This window comes from Nipponia nippon, unplaced genomic scaffold, assembly GCF_047370975.1.
Source record: "Nipponia nippon isolate SJK-2023a ecotype South Korea unplaced genomic scaffold, ASM4737097v1 scaffold_3, whole genome shotgun sequence".
NCBI lineage: Eukaryota > Metazoa > Chordata > Aves > Pelecaniformes > Threskiornithidae > Nipponia > Nipponia nippon.
Window position 1 is genome coordinate 62,601,274 of NW_028262347.1, and position 17,638 is coordinate 62,618,911.

The window sequence follows — 17,638 nt, forward strand, 5'->3', positions numbered from 1 at the left end:
TTTATAATATTTTTCTCTCTTAATACTATATGTTATATATGAGATACATATACATATTAAGTGAATATATATGTGTAAGATAATATATATGACCTCTTTAATATTTCTTATTTAGATACAAGATTTAAGGCAGGATTAAGTGGAATATATAAGATGTTGTACAGTTACTCTCAGATTTCATACACAACCAGTTTCTTATCCCTTTCAAACTTCTAATATAGTTTTTATTTGGCATCTCCTTATAACCTTTTTAATAGACAAATCCAGGATTTGTGTTTTGGTTTAAGTGTTTTTGTAAAAGTGGTCTACTTTCCCAGTTCCTTGAGCAGATCATTCCTCCTATGCACAATTTGGTAGAATAACTTACTTCAGTGGAGCAGGGCTGTTCTTCTCTTTGTAGGTTATGTTAATGCTGATCTTTAGTCATTACATGACAAACAAGTGTTGCTACACTACACACACAATCTGAATGATGAGGGCCAGGCACTGGATGATTAATGTGGGTTGGGAACCCCAAAATGTTCATTTTCTGCTATAAGGCCAACATCAAGAGCTAGTTTTAATCCAGAGACAGTATGTGCAGAGTTTTGTTTGCTTGTAACTAACGAACAAAATATTTATTTCTTTATAGGATCATTATTAGTCCTGTTCTGAGACCTTTACTCACAAATAAATATAAAAGTATAGTGAAAAGTAAAAAATAAACATATTGTTATGATATACTTGGGGGTATTATATATACAGCATACTTTACAGATTCACAAAAAAAAGAAATTAAGAAAGAAGGAGGTTAGAAGCACTTTGCTATTGCCTCAGCTGCTGTATACAACGGAGCACATACCCAACTCTATCCTAATTTAGATGCCCAGCTTTCACCACCTCTTTTGCACTCAGCCCATGACAAAATTACCTTAAACTGGAGCAGTCAATGAATGCAAAAACCACACATAATAGCTTGCAGAGAGGAATGAGGTATGCATCAGAGCACAATGCGATAGCTACAGGCCAACCACCCTAAAGTTTCTAGTGAACAGATGGGATAACTCGGAGTATCTTTCCAGCTGGATTTCAGCACTGTGGGCCTTAAGCTGTGAACTACAGTAATACATAGTTTCTCTTGGTGCCCAGCAGTCAAACTTCCTTCTCAGACATCTATTTAAAGGATACCAAACTCTCACCAGAGTGTGTGTCCCCTACTTAAAAATAAGTATCTTCCCTACTCCCTGAAATACTTTATATTTTTTGAGTTGAAGCCTACAGAGGTCACCTAACCTGTCTGGGTCAGCAACTCTGGGAAGAAAAAACTGTTTGTAGTTAGAGAGGCTTCTGGAGCATTCAAATTGTTTTCTCCAGTGTGAAACAATAAATATATACAAGCTGGGGTACAGGATATATACAGTGAAATGGCAGTTCTCTTTTTAAATACTCAAATGTGGCATAAAACAAAAGTTGTCTTCTTGGTGACAGCTGGACAATGGTTGGTCAATGAGAAAATGCTTTAGTTTTATACAAATAGTTTTTTCAATAGCCTTCACATGTTACTGTAACAATCATATCTGAAGAACATTTTATACAAAACCAACATAGCTGGCTAAGATTTAGTAAACCATTTATTTTATATCTTTTGTTTCTTTTCCTCTGAACTTGATCTGCAAAGGTAAATTATTCCTTTAAAATACAATACGATCTACTTGTATAATCTACATTCAGTCAATCTGTGTTCTAGAATATATTGCCCTGATCGTTCAGATTCCTCAGTACAAAAGCAGCTGACCAGAAATATAGAAATAGCGTAAAATATGCAAGAACTACAGGTAATGCAATTGGTTTTCTCTAATAGGCTTCCTAAGGAAAGCTAGGTGGTTAAATATGATTTTCAGTTTAGTGTTCGGATTGATGAAATAAAAAAAATAATTCAGGACAATCGTTCTGGACTATTTCCATAAGGGAATAGAATAATTTTAGATCCCATTGCAATGCTAAGACCAAGGGCAATAGATATTGGTTTTCTTTTTTCAGTTTATTTAATTTACTTCAATGTATAAACCTTTCTATTATTATTTATATTATTAACATTAATTAGTTCTCTATATCTCTTTACTGCACTGAATGAAAAAAAATTATGTTTTGAAAAGGGAAAGTCAGAAGTTTCACATAGGAACTGCTGGAATTGAATATTTTGGTATTTCCAAAGCAAAACATTTTAATCTCAAAAAGTCAAAATAAAGCTTTTTGATTTCTTGCAGCTTTATGTTTTTGTGGTGAAACTGGTATTCTTTAAGCTATTTTCAGTCTCCTCAAAATTTCAGATTTCAAGGGATTTAATATTACTCAAAATGACCTTACTTTGCTTCTGACTATCTTAATTAAGCTACTGAAATTTAGTACTTCACCTTTTTGTATTAATTAGTATACTATTCAAATACTGTAAAAATTAAATTTTATTAAAACACTTGTATATTTAAACAAATAGGTAATTTTTTGCAGAATCACAATCCAGCACATATTCCTATTAGTCTTGCAGCAATTCTCTTTTGTAATAAATTTCATTTGAAAATTCATGAGAAATAATATTTTTTAAGAATAAGGAAAACCTAAACATTTGATCAAATAATCCAACCAACCTGCATGATCTGTTGTTCACTCATTCAATGATCACTCATCAACTATACTCATCCAAAGCCTGTTTTGTTTTCTTGTTTGCTATTTGATTACTCTGTTGAAAGCTTTCAGTAGAATTATTACTGTTAAAAAATGAGAGATACTTAGGTATTCATCTTGCCAGAACTGATAAAAAGTAGGAAGTGATCAACTGCATAATACAAATCCATTATAAAATTCTACCTTGATTACAGTTAGTTATGTATATAAGCAGAGATTATTAAAGAGGACACAACTTAGTCGTATGTCAGCATTTCTAAACCCAAGAAAGATGTCCCTGAGTTTTTAACACTGAGAACACATGTGAAACCAAAGAACATTATAGATCAAGATTTTTTTTTTTAACCTAAAACTGTGAGAATAATTGTTGACATTGCTTTCAGATTACAATCTCATTTAATGAGCAAATACATCAGCTAGTAAGGTAGGAGTAAGGAACTGGGAGAAATGTTCAGTATTTGTGCTGGAAAGCAAAGTAATTATTTCACCTATTTTTACACTAAGTTTACGTTTAGAGTTTTAAACTGCAAAACAGGAGCAAGAAGGGAAATTAAAGTTCTGTCTTCAGTGTACATGGTTCCATCTAGCTTTTCTTTTATTTGTTTCCTTCTCTTCTGAGAAATGTTAGCAAAAGGTTAGTTTTTTTACCCTTAAGTGAATAAAGTTTTAACAGCACTTTGGAAAACTAGTGAATAGAACTCAGAAAAACAACTGTTCTCTGTTCAAGCAAAGGAAAATGAGCTATTTCCACAACAATTGTGTATGTGAGGGAAGACTGTGACCTTTTTGAATGAAGCAGTGTCACAGAACCAGTGACACAAAGTTCTTTATCAATTTAAGGTTACAAGGTACCTTGAACATTATTACTTGAATGTGGACACTGGAAAGGCTGATTTTAAAATCCAGTAAATAAATAAGAGGGAAAGCAAAAAAACCCATAGTATTGTGCCATCCCCTTGCACCCTGAGCAAAAGGACCGAAGAGGTGTACATCTTGATGTAATTTTGCTCTTCCTCAGATTTTTAGTCTTTATTCTTCTTCAGGCCTCATATGTGGAAAATGCACATAAATATTTTTACCAACAAAGTATCAATAGGAAGCAGATTCTCTCAAAAATCCTTTTCAGATTTTATCTAATCTTCAAAATTTAAATAAATACTAGGTGGAACTAAGAGAGAGAGGGAAAAGATTTTAATATTTTTAGTTTAAGAAAATGCCATTAAGAAAATAGAAAAAGTATTGCATTATTTCTCATTAATCTTTTTAATATTGACAGATTCTTTTATAGTTGGCTTGGTATCAACTCACAGATACATTTACAGGCCAAAATATGCACAATGGCCCTAATCCTAATTTCTGTTGCAGCCATGCCACATTACCAAGCCAGTGAGGGAACCTTTAGGTGTAACAGATAGAAGAACTTGGCCTCTTCACTTCAGAAAATTATTTTCTCCAACTGCTTACTTTCCAGCCTTGTTATTATGTTACTGATCACACTGCCCACAGAACTAAAAAGCTTTCAAAGAGACCCCAGAGAGTTTGTAGCTAAGACATCATGCCTGTTACTACAAACATTAGACTTTCCATTTATTACCAATAAAGCAAGACATCTTTTAATGCCAATATGAGGTTTGAATATCCATCCTAATAGGATAAGAATGCTGCTGCATGCTTTCCAATACCCTTCCATCTTAGTTAAATGACCTTTACTATCACTGAGGTAGTTGTTATCCTTATGTTAATGCTGCCCTGTCTCCAAATCATAGAATCATAGAATCATAGAATCATTAAGGTTGGAAAGGACCTCTGAGATCATCGAGTCCAACCATTAACTTAGCTGCCTGGTCCACCTCTAAACCATGTCCCTAAGCACCACACCCACATGTTTTTTGAATACTTCCAGGGACTCTGATTGCACCACTTCCCTGGGCAGTCTATTCCAATGCCTCACCACTCTCTCCATGGAGAAATTTTCCTAATATCTAATCTAAATCTCCCCTGGCACAACTTGAGCCCATTTACTCTTGTTCTGTCACTTGTTACTTGGGACAAGAGACTGACCCTCACCTCGCTACAACCTCCTTTCGGGTAGTTGTAGAGAGGAATAAGGTCTCCCCTCAGCCTCCTCTTCTCCAGACTAAACAACCCCAGCTCCCTCAGCCGCTCCTCATAAGGCTTGTGCTCCAGACCCTTCACCAGCCTCATTGCCCTTCTTTGGACATGCTCCAGAACCTCAATGCCTTTCTTGTAGTAAGGGGCCCAAAACCGAACACAGTATTTGAGGTGTGGCCTCACCAGTACCGAGTACAGGGGCACTATCACTTCCCTGGTCCTGCTGGCCACGCTATTTCTGATACAAGCCAGGATGCCATTGGCCCTCTTGGCCACCTGAGCACACTGCTGGCTCATGTTCAGGCAGCTGTCAGCCAACACCCCCAGGTCCTTTTCCACCAGGCAGCTCTCCAGCCACTCCTCCCCAAGCCTGTAGCGTTGCATGGGGTTGTTGTGACCCAAGTGCAGGACCCAGGACTGAGCCTTGTTGAACCTTGTTGGCTTCAGCCCATTGATCCAGCCTGTCCAGATCCCTCTGTAGAGCCTTCCTGCCTTCAGGAAGATCAACACTTCCACCCAACTTGGTGTCATCTGCAAACTTACTAAGGGTGCACTCAATCCCCTCATCGAGATCATTGATAAAGATATTGAACAGAACTGTCCCCAATACTGAGCCCTACGGAACACCACTTGTGACCAGTCACCAACTGGATTTGACTCCATTCACCACCGCTCTCTGGGCTCAGCCACTCAGCCAGTTTTTTACCCAGTGAAGAATGCACTTACCCAAGCCATGAGCAGTCAGTTTCTCCAGGAGAATGCTGTGGGAGACAGTGTCAAAGGCCTTACTGAAGTCCAAGTAGACAACATCCACAGCCTTCCCCTCATCCACCAAGCAGGTCACCTTGTCATAGAAGGAGATCAGGTTGGTCAAGCAGGACCTTCCCTTCATAAACCCGTGCTGGCTGGGCCTGATCTCCTGATTGTCCCGCACATGCCGCGTGATGGCACTCAAGATAATCTGCTCCGTGACCTTTCCCAGCACCAAGGTCAGGCTGACAGGCCTGTAGTTCCCTGGATCCTCCTTCTGACCCTTCTTGTAGACGGGTGTCGCATTTGCTAACTTCCAGTCATCTGGGACTTCCCCAGTTGACCAGAACTGCTGGTATATGATGGCAAGTGGCTTGGCGAGCTCCTCTGCCAGCTCCCTCAGTATCCTCGGGTGGATCCCATCTGGCTCCATAGACCTGTGGGCATCTAGGTGGAGTAGCAGGTCACTAACTGTTACCTCTTGGATTATTGGGCCTTTATTCTGCTTCTCAGCTCCATCTCCCAGCTCAGGGGGCTGAATACCCTGAGGATAAGTAGGCTGGCTATTAAAGACTGAGGCAAAGATCCATGGCAAAGATCTGACTGAGGCAGAGATCCATCCAAAGTTCCATGTTTAAGGTAATAGGCTAGAAGTCTGCACTTCTCTGTTCATGAACTGACTTATGCAAAGTTGACATTTTGCATCTGTCATCTTAAAATGCTTATTGTCTTTGTCTGGGTCTGAATATCAGCTCAGAGGATCTGATAATGAAACAAGCATCACAGATAACAATTTTATATCTAATTACCTTTTTTCAAAGACGAGAAATAAGGCAAGCTTTTCTATACCAGTGCAAATGCAGGTTTGAGAACCTGATTCAGGCATTCACACTTTTTTTTTTCAATGGTCTCAAGATTGCATACTTGAAAAAATGTGTTATGTGGGTCAAAGCATTTTCTGGCATGCATGTTACTGTTGCCACCACCAGTGCCACTTCTTTGTAGTTATTCATCAAAATGCTAATTCCAGAGGAGAAACTGTTCTAAAAGTAACCTACCATCTTCCCTCAATTTCAAAGCTAGCCTGTGTATTATGACAGTTCTTTTTCCATCTACATGTCAGTATTAAAAGCTATAACTGAAACCCTGCTGCATCTTAGTATTTGCTTTATTTGGATGATAAAGCCATTTTAAAGTCAGACAACAACAGTAGTGGAGAGAATTTATACTTTCATTTGGGAAACATATAGTTAATTTTCAATCTAAGTATACTTTGAAAGCCACTGCAATGTTTGCAAAATGGCTGTTGTTTCATAATAAGGCTCTCACTGTCCATTTTATGGATCATGAATGTGCATCTTTTAAGAATGTATGACTTTCTGCAAATAAAATGTAGCATATAACTTTTTCCTGTATGCTGGCAAACTCTTGTCAAAGAGGAAAACCTAGGGGCAGCATTGATGAGGATATTTTGTTTTGATGCCATGAGGGAAAAACCAGGGCAGATGAGTCAAGGAATTCCTGTTTTCTTAGTTCATTGTTACCAGCATAAGCATTTGTAACATAAGGCGGCATCCTTAACAGTGGCAGACTCCTGTGAAGTGCTGTAATGATGATTTTAGTGAAAATCAGTGAAAATTGAAGGGTTTATCCAGAATGAGTACTTCAGGGTGAAAACTGAGGTACAATTTAGGGAAAACTACAGACAGAAAAGGTAGTTTTGGAAAAGCTGGAAGAGAAACAGGCAATGAAACAGCAAAAATTATTTTAATTTATGGATAAGCAGAATTCTGTTGACATTTCTCTTTCTTTAATCAATCCATGCTAAGGAAGCTATTTTATAGCAGTATTACCAAAATTTAAGGAATACAAGCCAGTATCCTACTGAACTGATCAAGGGAATAGAGACTAGATGATTAATCTCTTCTTCTTTTAGTATGGCATTTCAGACTAAGAACGTCTAGAATGGCAGATTCCTAACAAAGATATTTCTTCATTATGAATACTTTACTACTAACAAATTTGGCTTGCAATGATGATAAATCTTAGTTTGGCTTAATGTTCTTACTTGGTGGTGGTATAATTAATTTAACACCTATTTAACAACTAGTAATGCTTTTTTTTTTTATATTCTGAAAATAGTAATTCAACTCATATTCATCAGAACCCAATCCAAAACCAGTGAAAATGAATTAGCTCTATGTGAGCTCAAGTTTAGTGATCATTTGCCAGTTTCTGATTTATTTTATGTTTAATAGACACTGGAGGCAAATGGAAAAGTTATATACAGAATAGTATTTTATATAGGAAATCATTAAAAAAAAACCCACAAAACCCCCCAAATCATCTTCCATTTTCTTTTTGTCCATCAGAAAAACAGACAAAAATTTCATTACTTTTTAAATTTTAGAGAATACATTTTCTTTTTTTTTTTTAGGGCTTAAATAGCAGATAATGCAGTGGTAGAGCTGCATACACATGCCTCACCTTTCTCAGGGAGATTTTTTTTTTCTAGCTTTATGTCTAGCTAAACAGACATGATTTCAGTTAACTAAGAATTTTACTTCTGACGAGGATTATAAATATGGAGAGTCACTTAACAATTCTGCCTCTAGTCTGGTACAGAATGTGCAAAGATTTGGGCCCAGCTAATATTTACCAGCATGGCAAATAAGGAAATCAAACTGAAAGATATATACCACACCCATTACTGCTGCTGGAAACTGGCCGGTGCATGGAAAGACAGTGAACTAAGGGCATTATTCATTCCAAAGCCTCTTGATTTGCCTGGCACATCACCTTGTCTCTTTTTGAAAATACAAACTGTTTGGCTGCAGCTCCTGCAGTGAACCCACACTTTTTATCCTCCTAAAGGGCTTATCCAACAAAAACTTTACACATCTAATATGCCATTTATGCAAAATGTAGGTAACAGAGTCCCACTCAGCAATTTTGAAAACCTCTGACCACTGGCTACCAAAGCCCAGGAGGCTCCATAAATCCTGCAGTTACCACTTTAAAGTTCCCTGGCCCCTATACATCCTGCTTTTGCAAATGTCCTTGTTCTGAAAGAAAGAAAATCTTTAGTACCTACTGTGTGTCTAAGCCCATCCACGTTCCAGTATGCAAATGTTCCCTCTGTGACAGCAATCAATGTGTTTATGCCTAGGAGAACAGGGAATTTAGTGTACAGAAGTTTTGTGTAGTTAAGTTCTCTGTGAACTGGCAGAAGGGCTCTAACAATTCCAGCATTCAGGATAACTGTTTTCCCACTAATATGAGTTTTGTGGTCATACAGTATATTAAAAACTACCTGGAATAATTATTTTTTTTCTACACCTTCAGGAAGTGCATTTGAAGAATACAAGTAGAGGGAACACAGGAAACAGAAACTACAGAATGTAAGAACATGCCATCCACAAGAATGAAGAATGAATGTGCCATCTGCAGGATACTTTGCTGTAAATAAATTATTTGTTAAACATTGGAAGACTTAAAAAAACCCTATGGTTTAATAAGCTTGATGCAATCTCAACCAATGGGCATTCTCCCAGTGAACAATGCAACTAAACATTCCAATATTAAGTCTTTAGAAAACAGAACATTTTAACCAGCCCAGAGCTAAAAAAATCTGTGGTTGATATATTACTGTTTGTTAACCTATTTTAAATGTCCTGCACAAAATCTCTTAAAGTCCTGTGCCCCTCAAAAGCCTACAAATTTATGGGCCTTTGATGGATCCAATTGCACTAAATTAACCTATGAACACTGGCTGCTGGAGTCATTCATCAGCCTTGTCTAAGTGGTGTTTTTTTTTTATTTGCACTTCTATACAAGCAACAGGCTCTTTGTTTTACAGTGTCTGTTAACATTGTTTGTCTATCCCTTCATATTTGCACAGTTTGACATTCCCAGTAACAGCAGCAGTAAGGTAACATACACAGTTTTAAACATCCATTAATTCCATCTGTGGCATTTTGACAGAATATGGGTTATAGATGCATTTGTTTTAAGACAGTTTTATTTTTCCTTCTCTTGCAAAGATGCAGTTTATTGCAATTTGTGAGACAAAAGATTTTTAAAAGCAGTTAAAGCATACATAGGCTCTCCAACCATTAATGATTCTTCCAGGTAATTATTTTGCAACAGTATAGGTAACTTCTTTCTTCCTCCATATAATGCAGTATGTAAAATTTAGCATATCAATAATACACATATATCAAACAGTATGTAAAAATCTCTGTTTTATAGTACAACGGTGCTATTTTATAGTTTGTTACATGAAAGGGTCTGGCCAAAACAGTAATAGGTAAAAGCAAATATGAAAAGATCAAGCCAAAGATTAAATAACAAAATAGTTTTAAAAATATTCAGTTTAAATGAACTAAAACGGCTTCAGATTCCAACATGGAAATAACTTTCCCATCTTTCCCAAAAGAAAATTCAGATACTTGTTTCCTTTTAGATGTTTGAATTGTGGTGTTTCCACTTACAGTAATGTGGAACACAAATTCATAGATGCCTAGGCCTGGAGAAGACAATTTGAAAAACAGCCCTCAAATGAATTCAAAGGGTAGCCCAGCAGGGCCCAAATCTTTCTGAAATATCAGCGTTCTATTCAAACATAACAGAGGGTTACTCAAGTTCTCTGCCATTTTAATTCTTCCCACAATCAGATGTGACTAAATTGACCATTAATTAGGCTGCTGCATCTCTCCGTAAATCGGAAAAGCTAATCTAATCACAAAATTAGTGTAGAAAGAGTCCTCAAGAAGAGATGAACCGTAATGCCCTGCAAACTGCTACTCACATAGCTTTTCATGCACTCTTGTGGGAGATGTATACTTCTGGATAATCTCTGCCATGTAACCTTGATAGGTACTGCACTGATTCTACCTTCAATAACACTGTGTCCTATGCTCCATTTTTGTAAATCAACTCAGTGCTAGATCAGCAATGCAGTAAAGGTGGACACATATCCAACAGTGTGCCAAGATGAGCAATAAACTTCTCTGTGAGAGAAAGGAAGAGAAGGCAGGGGAGAAGGCACTGTTCCACCCTGTCCAGAACTGCAACATGGTTCCACTCAACTTCTTTCCCCCCATCACCCTGCACGTGGTAAGATCAGACAAGGGATGAAGTAGCCCTTGATCAGCCCCAAAGAGGGGAGGGAGAATACTGTATGAAAGGAGCAATTAAGGAGATGTTAGATTAGATCTGTAAAGGAAGCATCTCTTTTTAAAGGCTCAAATCTGCCTTACTTTCTACTACATGCATGGGAGTAGATAACTGAACTATTGATTAAAACACAAGAGAAGAATCTCTGCAGACAGTATATTGTACAGCTCCTCAACAGTTTCTTGTGAAACAGATAGGAAAGATAGGTCTTAAAAGTCTAACAAATTATTATATTTCCTTTTTTATTCCCATAGAAAATTTGGGTTTCGTATTTTTTCCAAGGAAAGTGCAATGTGTTCCTATGCAAGTCTTTAAACCCTCCACTTTCTGCGAGATGCATGTTTATATGCACAACAGGCTGCCATCACAATTTAAAAGCAGAACAGTAAATGAATAAAAAGAATATGTCACAGCTGTCACTGACTGAGAGTTATGTTGAAAAAGCAAGAAAGTACAGAGAAACAGACAGAAAAACTAACCTAAATTATGTACCAGCATTTCAATAAACAGAGGTAGCAATTCTGATATCTGTCACTGCTCTTACAGGCCTTTTTTGGTGGAGGAGATGGAGAGGGAAGTATTTTTACTTCAGTGGCTGTTAGGAATTCCGAAATGCATTCTAAGAATTAGCCATTATTTTGATGCCACAGACAAAATACATATTTCCATTTCGTGTCTCATGACTCTTTCTGTCCCCTGTCTCCTCTGAAGTTCTAAGGGGAAAAGGGAGGAAAGGTGTGAGTGCAAAAAGCAATTTGCAGATCTCTGTGGTGGCAAGTTTCTTTGTAGATAACATTTTACTGATGGACTGTTAACATAACTGAATAACCATACCTCATTGTGCTATATAATTCCTGTAAATTAATTCAAATTTTGGTTTTATCTTGGGATTCATGCACTCACATTCATGGCACCATATTTCTCCTGTTGAGAAATCATAATTAGAAAATGTCATTCATAGACAGCAATATCTAACATCAGAACTTGACAACTGTCTAAACAAATTAGAACAATTCTTGAAAGAAACTACAATAAATAATGAATACCTATGAGCTTCAAAGGCAACACCTTGCTTTACTAGAGAATAAATGGTATCACAAAATGGAGAGTAGCTCCACCACAGTAGAGGTGAGAAATACATGGATGGGAAATGCATACTTGCATAAGAAATCTCCAGTCATATGGCAGGGAGCACATGATATACCAGTCAGTGTGAAAGATAAAGGGCTGCATTAGCTTAATAATCTCAATAAATCCGCTACTTAAAGAAGTTGAAGCATAAGCCAAAACATCTCCCTCCCAAAAGTACAAAGTAGTCTGACTTGAAAAACTTCTAATTAGAGAAATTGAAGGGTTCAGCTGGATTTTCAAAAGCACTCCAGATATTTAGGAACAGGGCTCCCACTGGATGCCACTGATTCTCATAAATCACTTAAGTGGTAAAGAAAATCCTGCTCCCCATCCTTCTATATCATGTAAATCACATGACAGAAGTCACAGATTTTTTGCATTCTAGAATAGACATAAAACTCCAATTATCACACAGAATGTCACTGAAGTGCAGAAGTAAAAAAGTGAATTAAGCCTCATTATTTTCAGTTAGTTCAAAAAGGACTGCGGATCTAAACCCACTGAAGTTAATATATTTTTCATCAAGGTAGCAAAATTTGAGCCTCATCTCCATAGTAACCGTAATTAATCATTAAGAGTTTAAATGGAAAATGAATAAATTCTATATTCTGCTCAAAATGTACTTATAAACCTACACTTACATTTGTGTGAAAGACTTGTATGAGGCTCATTTGTACCATTCAGTCAAGAAAGAAAATAAAATCAAATAATGGAACACTGCATTCAGTCCCTGTAGATACATTAAAGTAGGCACCTCTTGCCCAAGACAGATTATAGTATCAAGTCCTTTTTTAAGATTAAAGGGTAAATTAGTGGTAGGCTTTCTTTGCAGAAGTGAACTCCATACGCTGCATACTACATACATAGTAGCTATGTTCAGTTGCCCCATGAGCTGATTGTTAGTATGAATGGTTAAAGTTGATTAATGAAGACTCTAGGCCAAGCACTGTGTCTTCTTGACTCTCCATTTTAACAAGCAAGTGCATGGTAAGACAAGTTCAGAAAAGTGTATGCATATTTGCTTTCCCTGTTACTGATTTGGCCAACAATGCCAAAGTGGTGCTATTGTTTTGTTTAAGAAAGTACTTGACTAAAATATAAAAGAAAGCATAAATATTTTTTTAATGTATGAAAATGACAATTATATAGGTATGGTTTATTAAAATAGAAATACAACTAGCCGTAACTTTTCAACTTTTTGTCACTCAGCAATGGCAAAGAAATCTTAAATTGATGGAGATGGGGCAGGAATAAGAGTCAAAATGCCACAAAAATTCATAGACTTGAAATGCAGTTCTGAGTCTTTACTCCAAGTCAGAAATACAGATGAAGAAAAACCTTTAAAAACAGGGAACAATGGATATGACTGAAAGCCTGTTCAGATTAATGCGAGTCCTATATCATACCAAAGATTTTTAAGCCACACTCTAGCCTGAAGTCAGTGTAGAGTTTGGCTTCAAGTCAGTGGCATGATATGATCGAGAATTTCATTGAGCACAAGGTTTTATTTTTATCTGATTATCTCCTCACTCATGGCTTGCCCCCCAAAAGTCAATATTCTTTAAAAAAAATAACACAAAGAAATGCATCTGATTTTAGCAAGGAATGAAAAAAAAATATTCCTAACATGAAACTGATGTTATTTTTAATTCTCACCAGTTTCAAATTGTGAGAAAAAGTTGAAATATATGGCTAACTGTCTGTGAATTTTTTTTTTAACTTTATGTGATCACTATGAACATCCTAATGTGCAAAATTTCACATTTCATTGTTTTGTTTTGAAATGATGGTAAGTTAAGCCCAAATAGAGATTCTTGGAACCTATAGGCTAGATAGAATACTTATGTTCTGATGAAGGTATAATCAATATATTTAAAATGTTTTATTTTGAGTCTGAAAAGGAATAGTAATAATTTATTTGGGGACTCAACCTATACTGGTCCCTCTTTTAAGGATACTGTTAAGTGCAAAGAAGTCTTCCAAATGCCAAACTTCTATTCAAAACCAACATTCATTCCTCCCTCCCCCTCCCTCCAGCAAAACTAGTTAAAACACTATTGCAACATGATTTTATTGTTTGTCTGTTTGTTTTTTGGGGGTTGTTTTGTTTTGATTCACTACTTTGTTTTGATTTGGGGGACAGGGGTAAGGAGGAGGAGATGAGGCTTTCAAGTGATTATGATTTTTTCCTCTCGGGTACAATCCACAAAAAATAAAGAATTTGCCTTGATGAGATTATTAATTATCCAATTCATGTGTGGAAGTAGCATTAAGTAAATCAACTAGATTAAAGTTGTCTTGAAAGAAGGTAAAAATCTTATTAACACAGTTTTTAGTCATTCCAATCTTACACTGTACATTTTACTTCTCACAACATTGGAATATTCTACTGGACTACAACTGTCCTAACACACAGTATCTGACATATATAAATTTTCTTTGATTTTTTACATGAAGGGTGTTATGAGAATATCTAAAACTTGATTACATATGGTACAGTATAGAGATACCAGTCTAGCAGAGACCAAAACAAGAAGGACCTCCCTGATGCTTACATTAGGAAATCTTATACTAGTTGCATAAAGGGTGTGTGTACGTATATATAGATATATACACATATATAGACATATGTATGTATATGTGTATATATATATAATGTTATAATGTGTGTGTGTGTAAGTGCATGTGTGTGTGCACATGTATATTATGCTTTTCTTTTTTCTCTCAAGTAAAATTTGAATTTCTTGCTTTTTACAGATTATTTCTCATGGATTATAGCCAATAATACAATTGGATTCTAATTTTAGAAGAACATTGTATAATATGGGTGTCACAAGTTAGAGCCTACCTTTATTTTTCACACCTAAAGAAATGACCTGATTTTTAAATCATGAGACACTTTGCTGTCATCAGGCAAATCTACCTATCTGTTTAAGTACAGATATAAAATACTAACTCTGAGGGCCTTATTATGAAGACATTGATTTAAAAATTTTCTTTTATTTCATTCTTCTCCAGATAACTTCCATTATGTGAGATTTTTTAAGTGTAAGCATCCCTTCGTAGTAAGAATAATAGGTAATATAAACAGAGAAGAATGAAAATTTCTGTCATTTAATAATATCACCTCAATTATTCATTTGTCAATTAGGCGGTTTTTGTAAGAATAATTCATGCCTTTCTGTAGTACCCTTAACTATTTCAGAAGTGGAAAAGACTTAGCACTGGCAATTCCTATATCTCAAATTATTTATAATAATTTTTGATTTCTCTATATTCTTCAGTAACTCTTTATTTTGCTAGCTTGGCTCACAAAAGTCATAAAAAGCATCAACATGATACTTCTGCTGCTAAACATTCTTTCCCACAAATATTTAACACACATACATCCACCTACAATATTTACATATTCACACTTGATTGAAGTTCTTAAGAAACAGCACAAATATCATTGGGAGATTTTTTTTTTTTCACATTTTAAAGGTATGAACCATTTTTTAACTAAATCAAAGACATTCCATCTAACTGTATTTTACATTCATTAGTATCATCTCATTCCTCTAAAACAACAACAAAAGAGTTGCAGAACAAAAAGGACTCTATCTTGATGAATAGGATCACATTTCATGTACTCGTGTTAAAGAAAAAGGCTTAACCAGCTAACTATATTTACAACTGATTCAATGAAATTCATGTTTTGTAGTGAAATATTTAACTCTGTAAATTTTAAAATCAAATGAACATTCCACTCTTCCTGGTTTACTGGCATTACCCTTGTTTATGGTATTAAAAAGCCCACTTTAATAATGATCAAAGACAAAGGATCCAAGACCAATGGACTAAAGTGCTACCAATGAAAGAGGTACCATGTCCTTATTTTGTGCATAGGGATGATTTCTATCTTAAATTTTTTTTAGATTAGAATTTCAAATCAAGTTGATATAAATACTGCATAAAAATTATAATACTCTTCATTGTTTCCACTTAGAGACAAGTTTGAATATAATAAAGCACATGCAAGTTACACTGTATGATACAGTATATAAATCTTACCTTTTCATTTATTACGATTTCTAAGGAATTAGTTTGACTGAATTCTATAGAAATCCTGTGCAAGAAGAAAAAACAATTTTTAAAAGTGTATAATGATAACAGTTGCCTGATTAAACTAAGCCTCATCAAACATGAGTCATAAAATGCTCCACTGAAAGCATACTGGTACTTCATAATGTTCTGAACAGCTTCACCTGTAGTCTGATATTTCACGTTGCTTTTATTAGAATGTGATGGTTCTGTTCTATAGTTTCTTAATCCTTGGAGTCTTTGGGTTGAATATTAAACATGTTTATCAAACCTCAGGATTTTAGGAAACAAAGGTACAGTAGAAGAAGCAGCACCACCTGCTGCTGCTAATCAAATCATACATGAGCTTTCTCTCCTCCCAAATTATCTGCAAAGCCACCCAGAAGTGCTAAATGAAGAGATCAATAGCACTTGATTCAGGAGGACACCCTTTCCAATAGGAATATTAACTGTCCTCCTTTTCTTCACTGTTGGACTTCAATTGGTATCCTGACAAAAACTGGGGTTTCCATGATGCAAGCATGAATGTGGATACATGAATTTCTGATTTCACTACTGAATAATGCTACTATTATCATTTCAAGTCATTATAATCAAACAGTGACAAGTGTTAAATGTTCATTCACTAAAAACCATATAAACTCTCTATTAAAGTTCTAACTGGATTTATTCTTTCTTTTTTATTTTCTTGTGCTTACTCATAATACAATGTCACTACTTGATGACAAATAATATTTCATACTGTGTATGTAACATCATTGTGTTGCAGAATCCCCCAAATACCTCAACAATGTCTTTGTTGCGCTATTCTCCCCATTTAGCACTTATAAGCTTTTCTAGTAACAACCAATAAATCAAACAACGGAGCTCTTAATATGTACAAATATAAAAAAAAAAATCAAGAATTTTTGCTAGTTTGCAGTTCATGTAATGCCATTTTGACCATTCTCTTCCCCTCTCTCTACAAGCTGTCTAGAACAGTAAACTTTGCTCCATAAATAATAGTGTATTCATGCTTTTAAAGGCTTTTATATGCATTTATTGTAGGTAAAGGTTGGAAGAGGTAGTTGACTGATTTTCACTTTTATCTACTTTGATTTCAGTAAAGGGCTTTGTCACTCTGTATACAAAAAGGCTAATGCACCCTTTGGTTTGTAGAATGTACTGAAATGTTTGCAACCCTCTTGGTATCAGGTCCAAAATGTGAAGCATTACTGTTAAGAGGGTATCTTTCTAATGTATTTGTATGTATAGTTTACACCTCTGTGAGGTCTAATAAAGGATTATGGTTAATAAAAAATGCGTTGAAAATTCCTCATCCACATAGATTTTTGCAGTAATTTGCATTCTTCCTTTCTCTTCCCTGGCATATACATTTAATTTCTCAGAATACACCAAAATCAGGACATACCTTAGCAGGATGAGCAGGCTTCACTCCTAACAGTGAAACAAACTGTATTCATGCACAGATGATGATATCTGAACTCTGGTATACAGCCACTCAAAAGCTCCTTGCTCTATGAGAACTGAGCGGTAGCTAATGTATACTGACTTTTCCAAAGATATCCAAGGGACATTTAAGGAACTACAAACTACCATGCCTTATATCTCTATCACTTAAATTGTTCTCAAGAACAGAATCTGTGGGTATATGAATAAATATGGCATCTTGCAGGAAAAGATGGTTGTTGTGAAGTTAAGCCTCAGAAATCTGTTGGGAGTT

At 35.7% G+C, this 17,638-nt stretch overlaps 1 protein-coding gene across 1 annotated transcript in view; it reads left to right on the top strand.

Moving 5' to 3' along the window:
• Positions 1 to 17,119, top strand: part of IGF1 (insulin like growth factor 1) — a 59,186-nt gene extending 42,067 nt beyond the window's left edge. The window contains exon 4 of the mRNA XM_009465846.2: positions 8,869 to 17,119. Within this exon, the coding sequence (XP_009464121.1) occupies positions 8,869 to 8,928 (60 nt within the window). The 3' untranslated portion in view covers positions 8,929 to 17,119. The remainder of the gene's footprint in view (positions 1 to 8,868) is intronic.
• Positions 17,120 to 17,638: the final 519 nt, after the last annotated feature.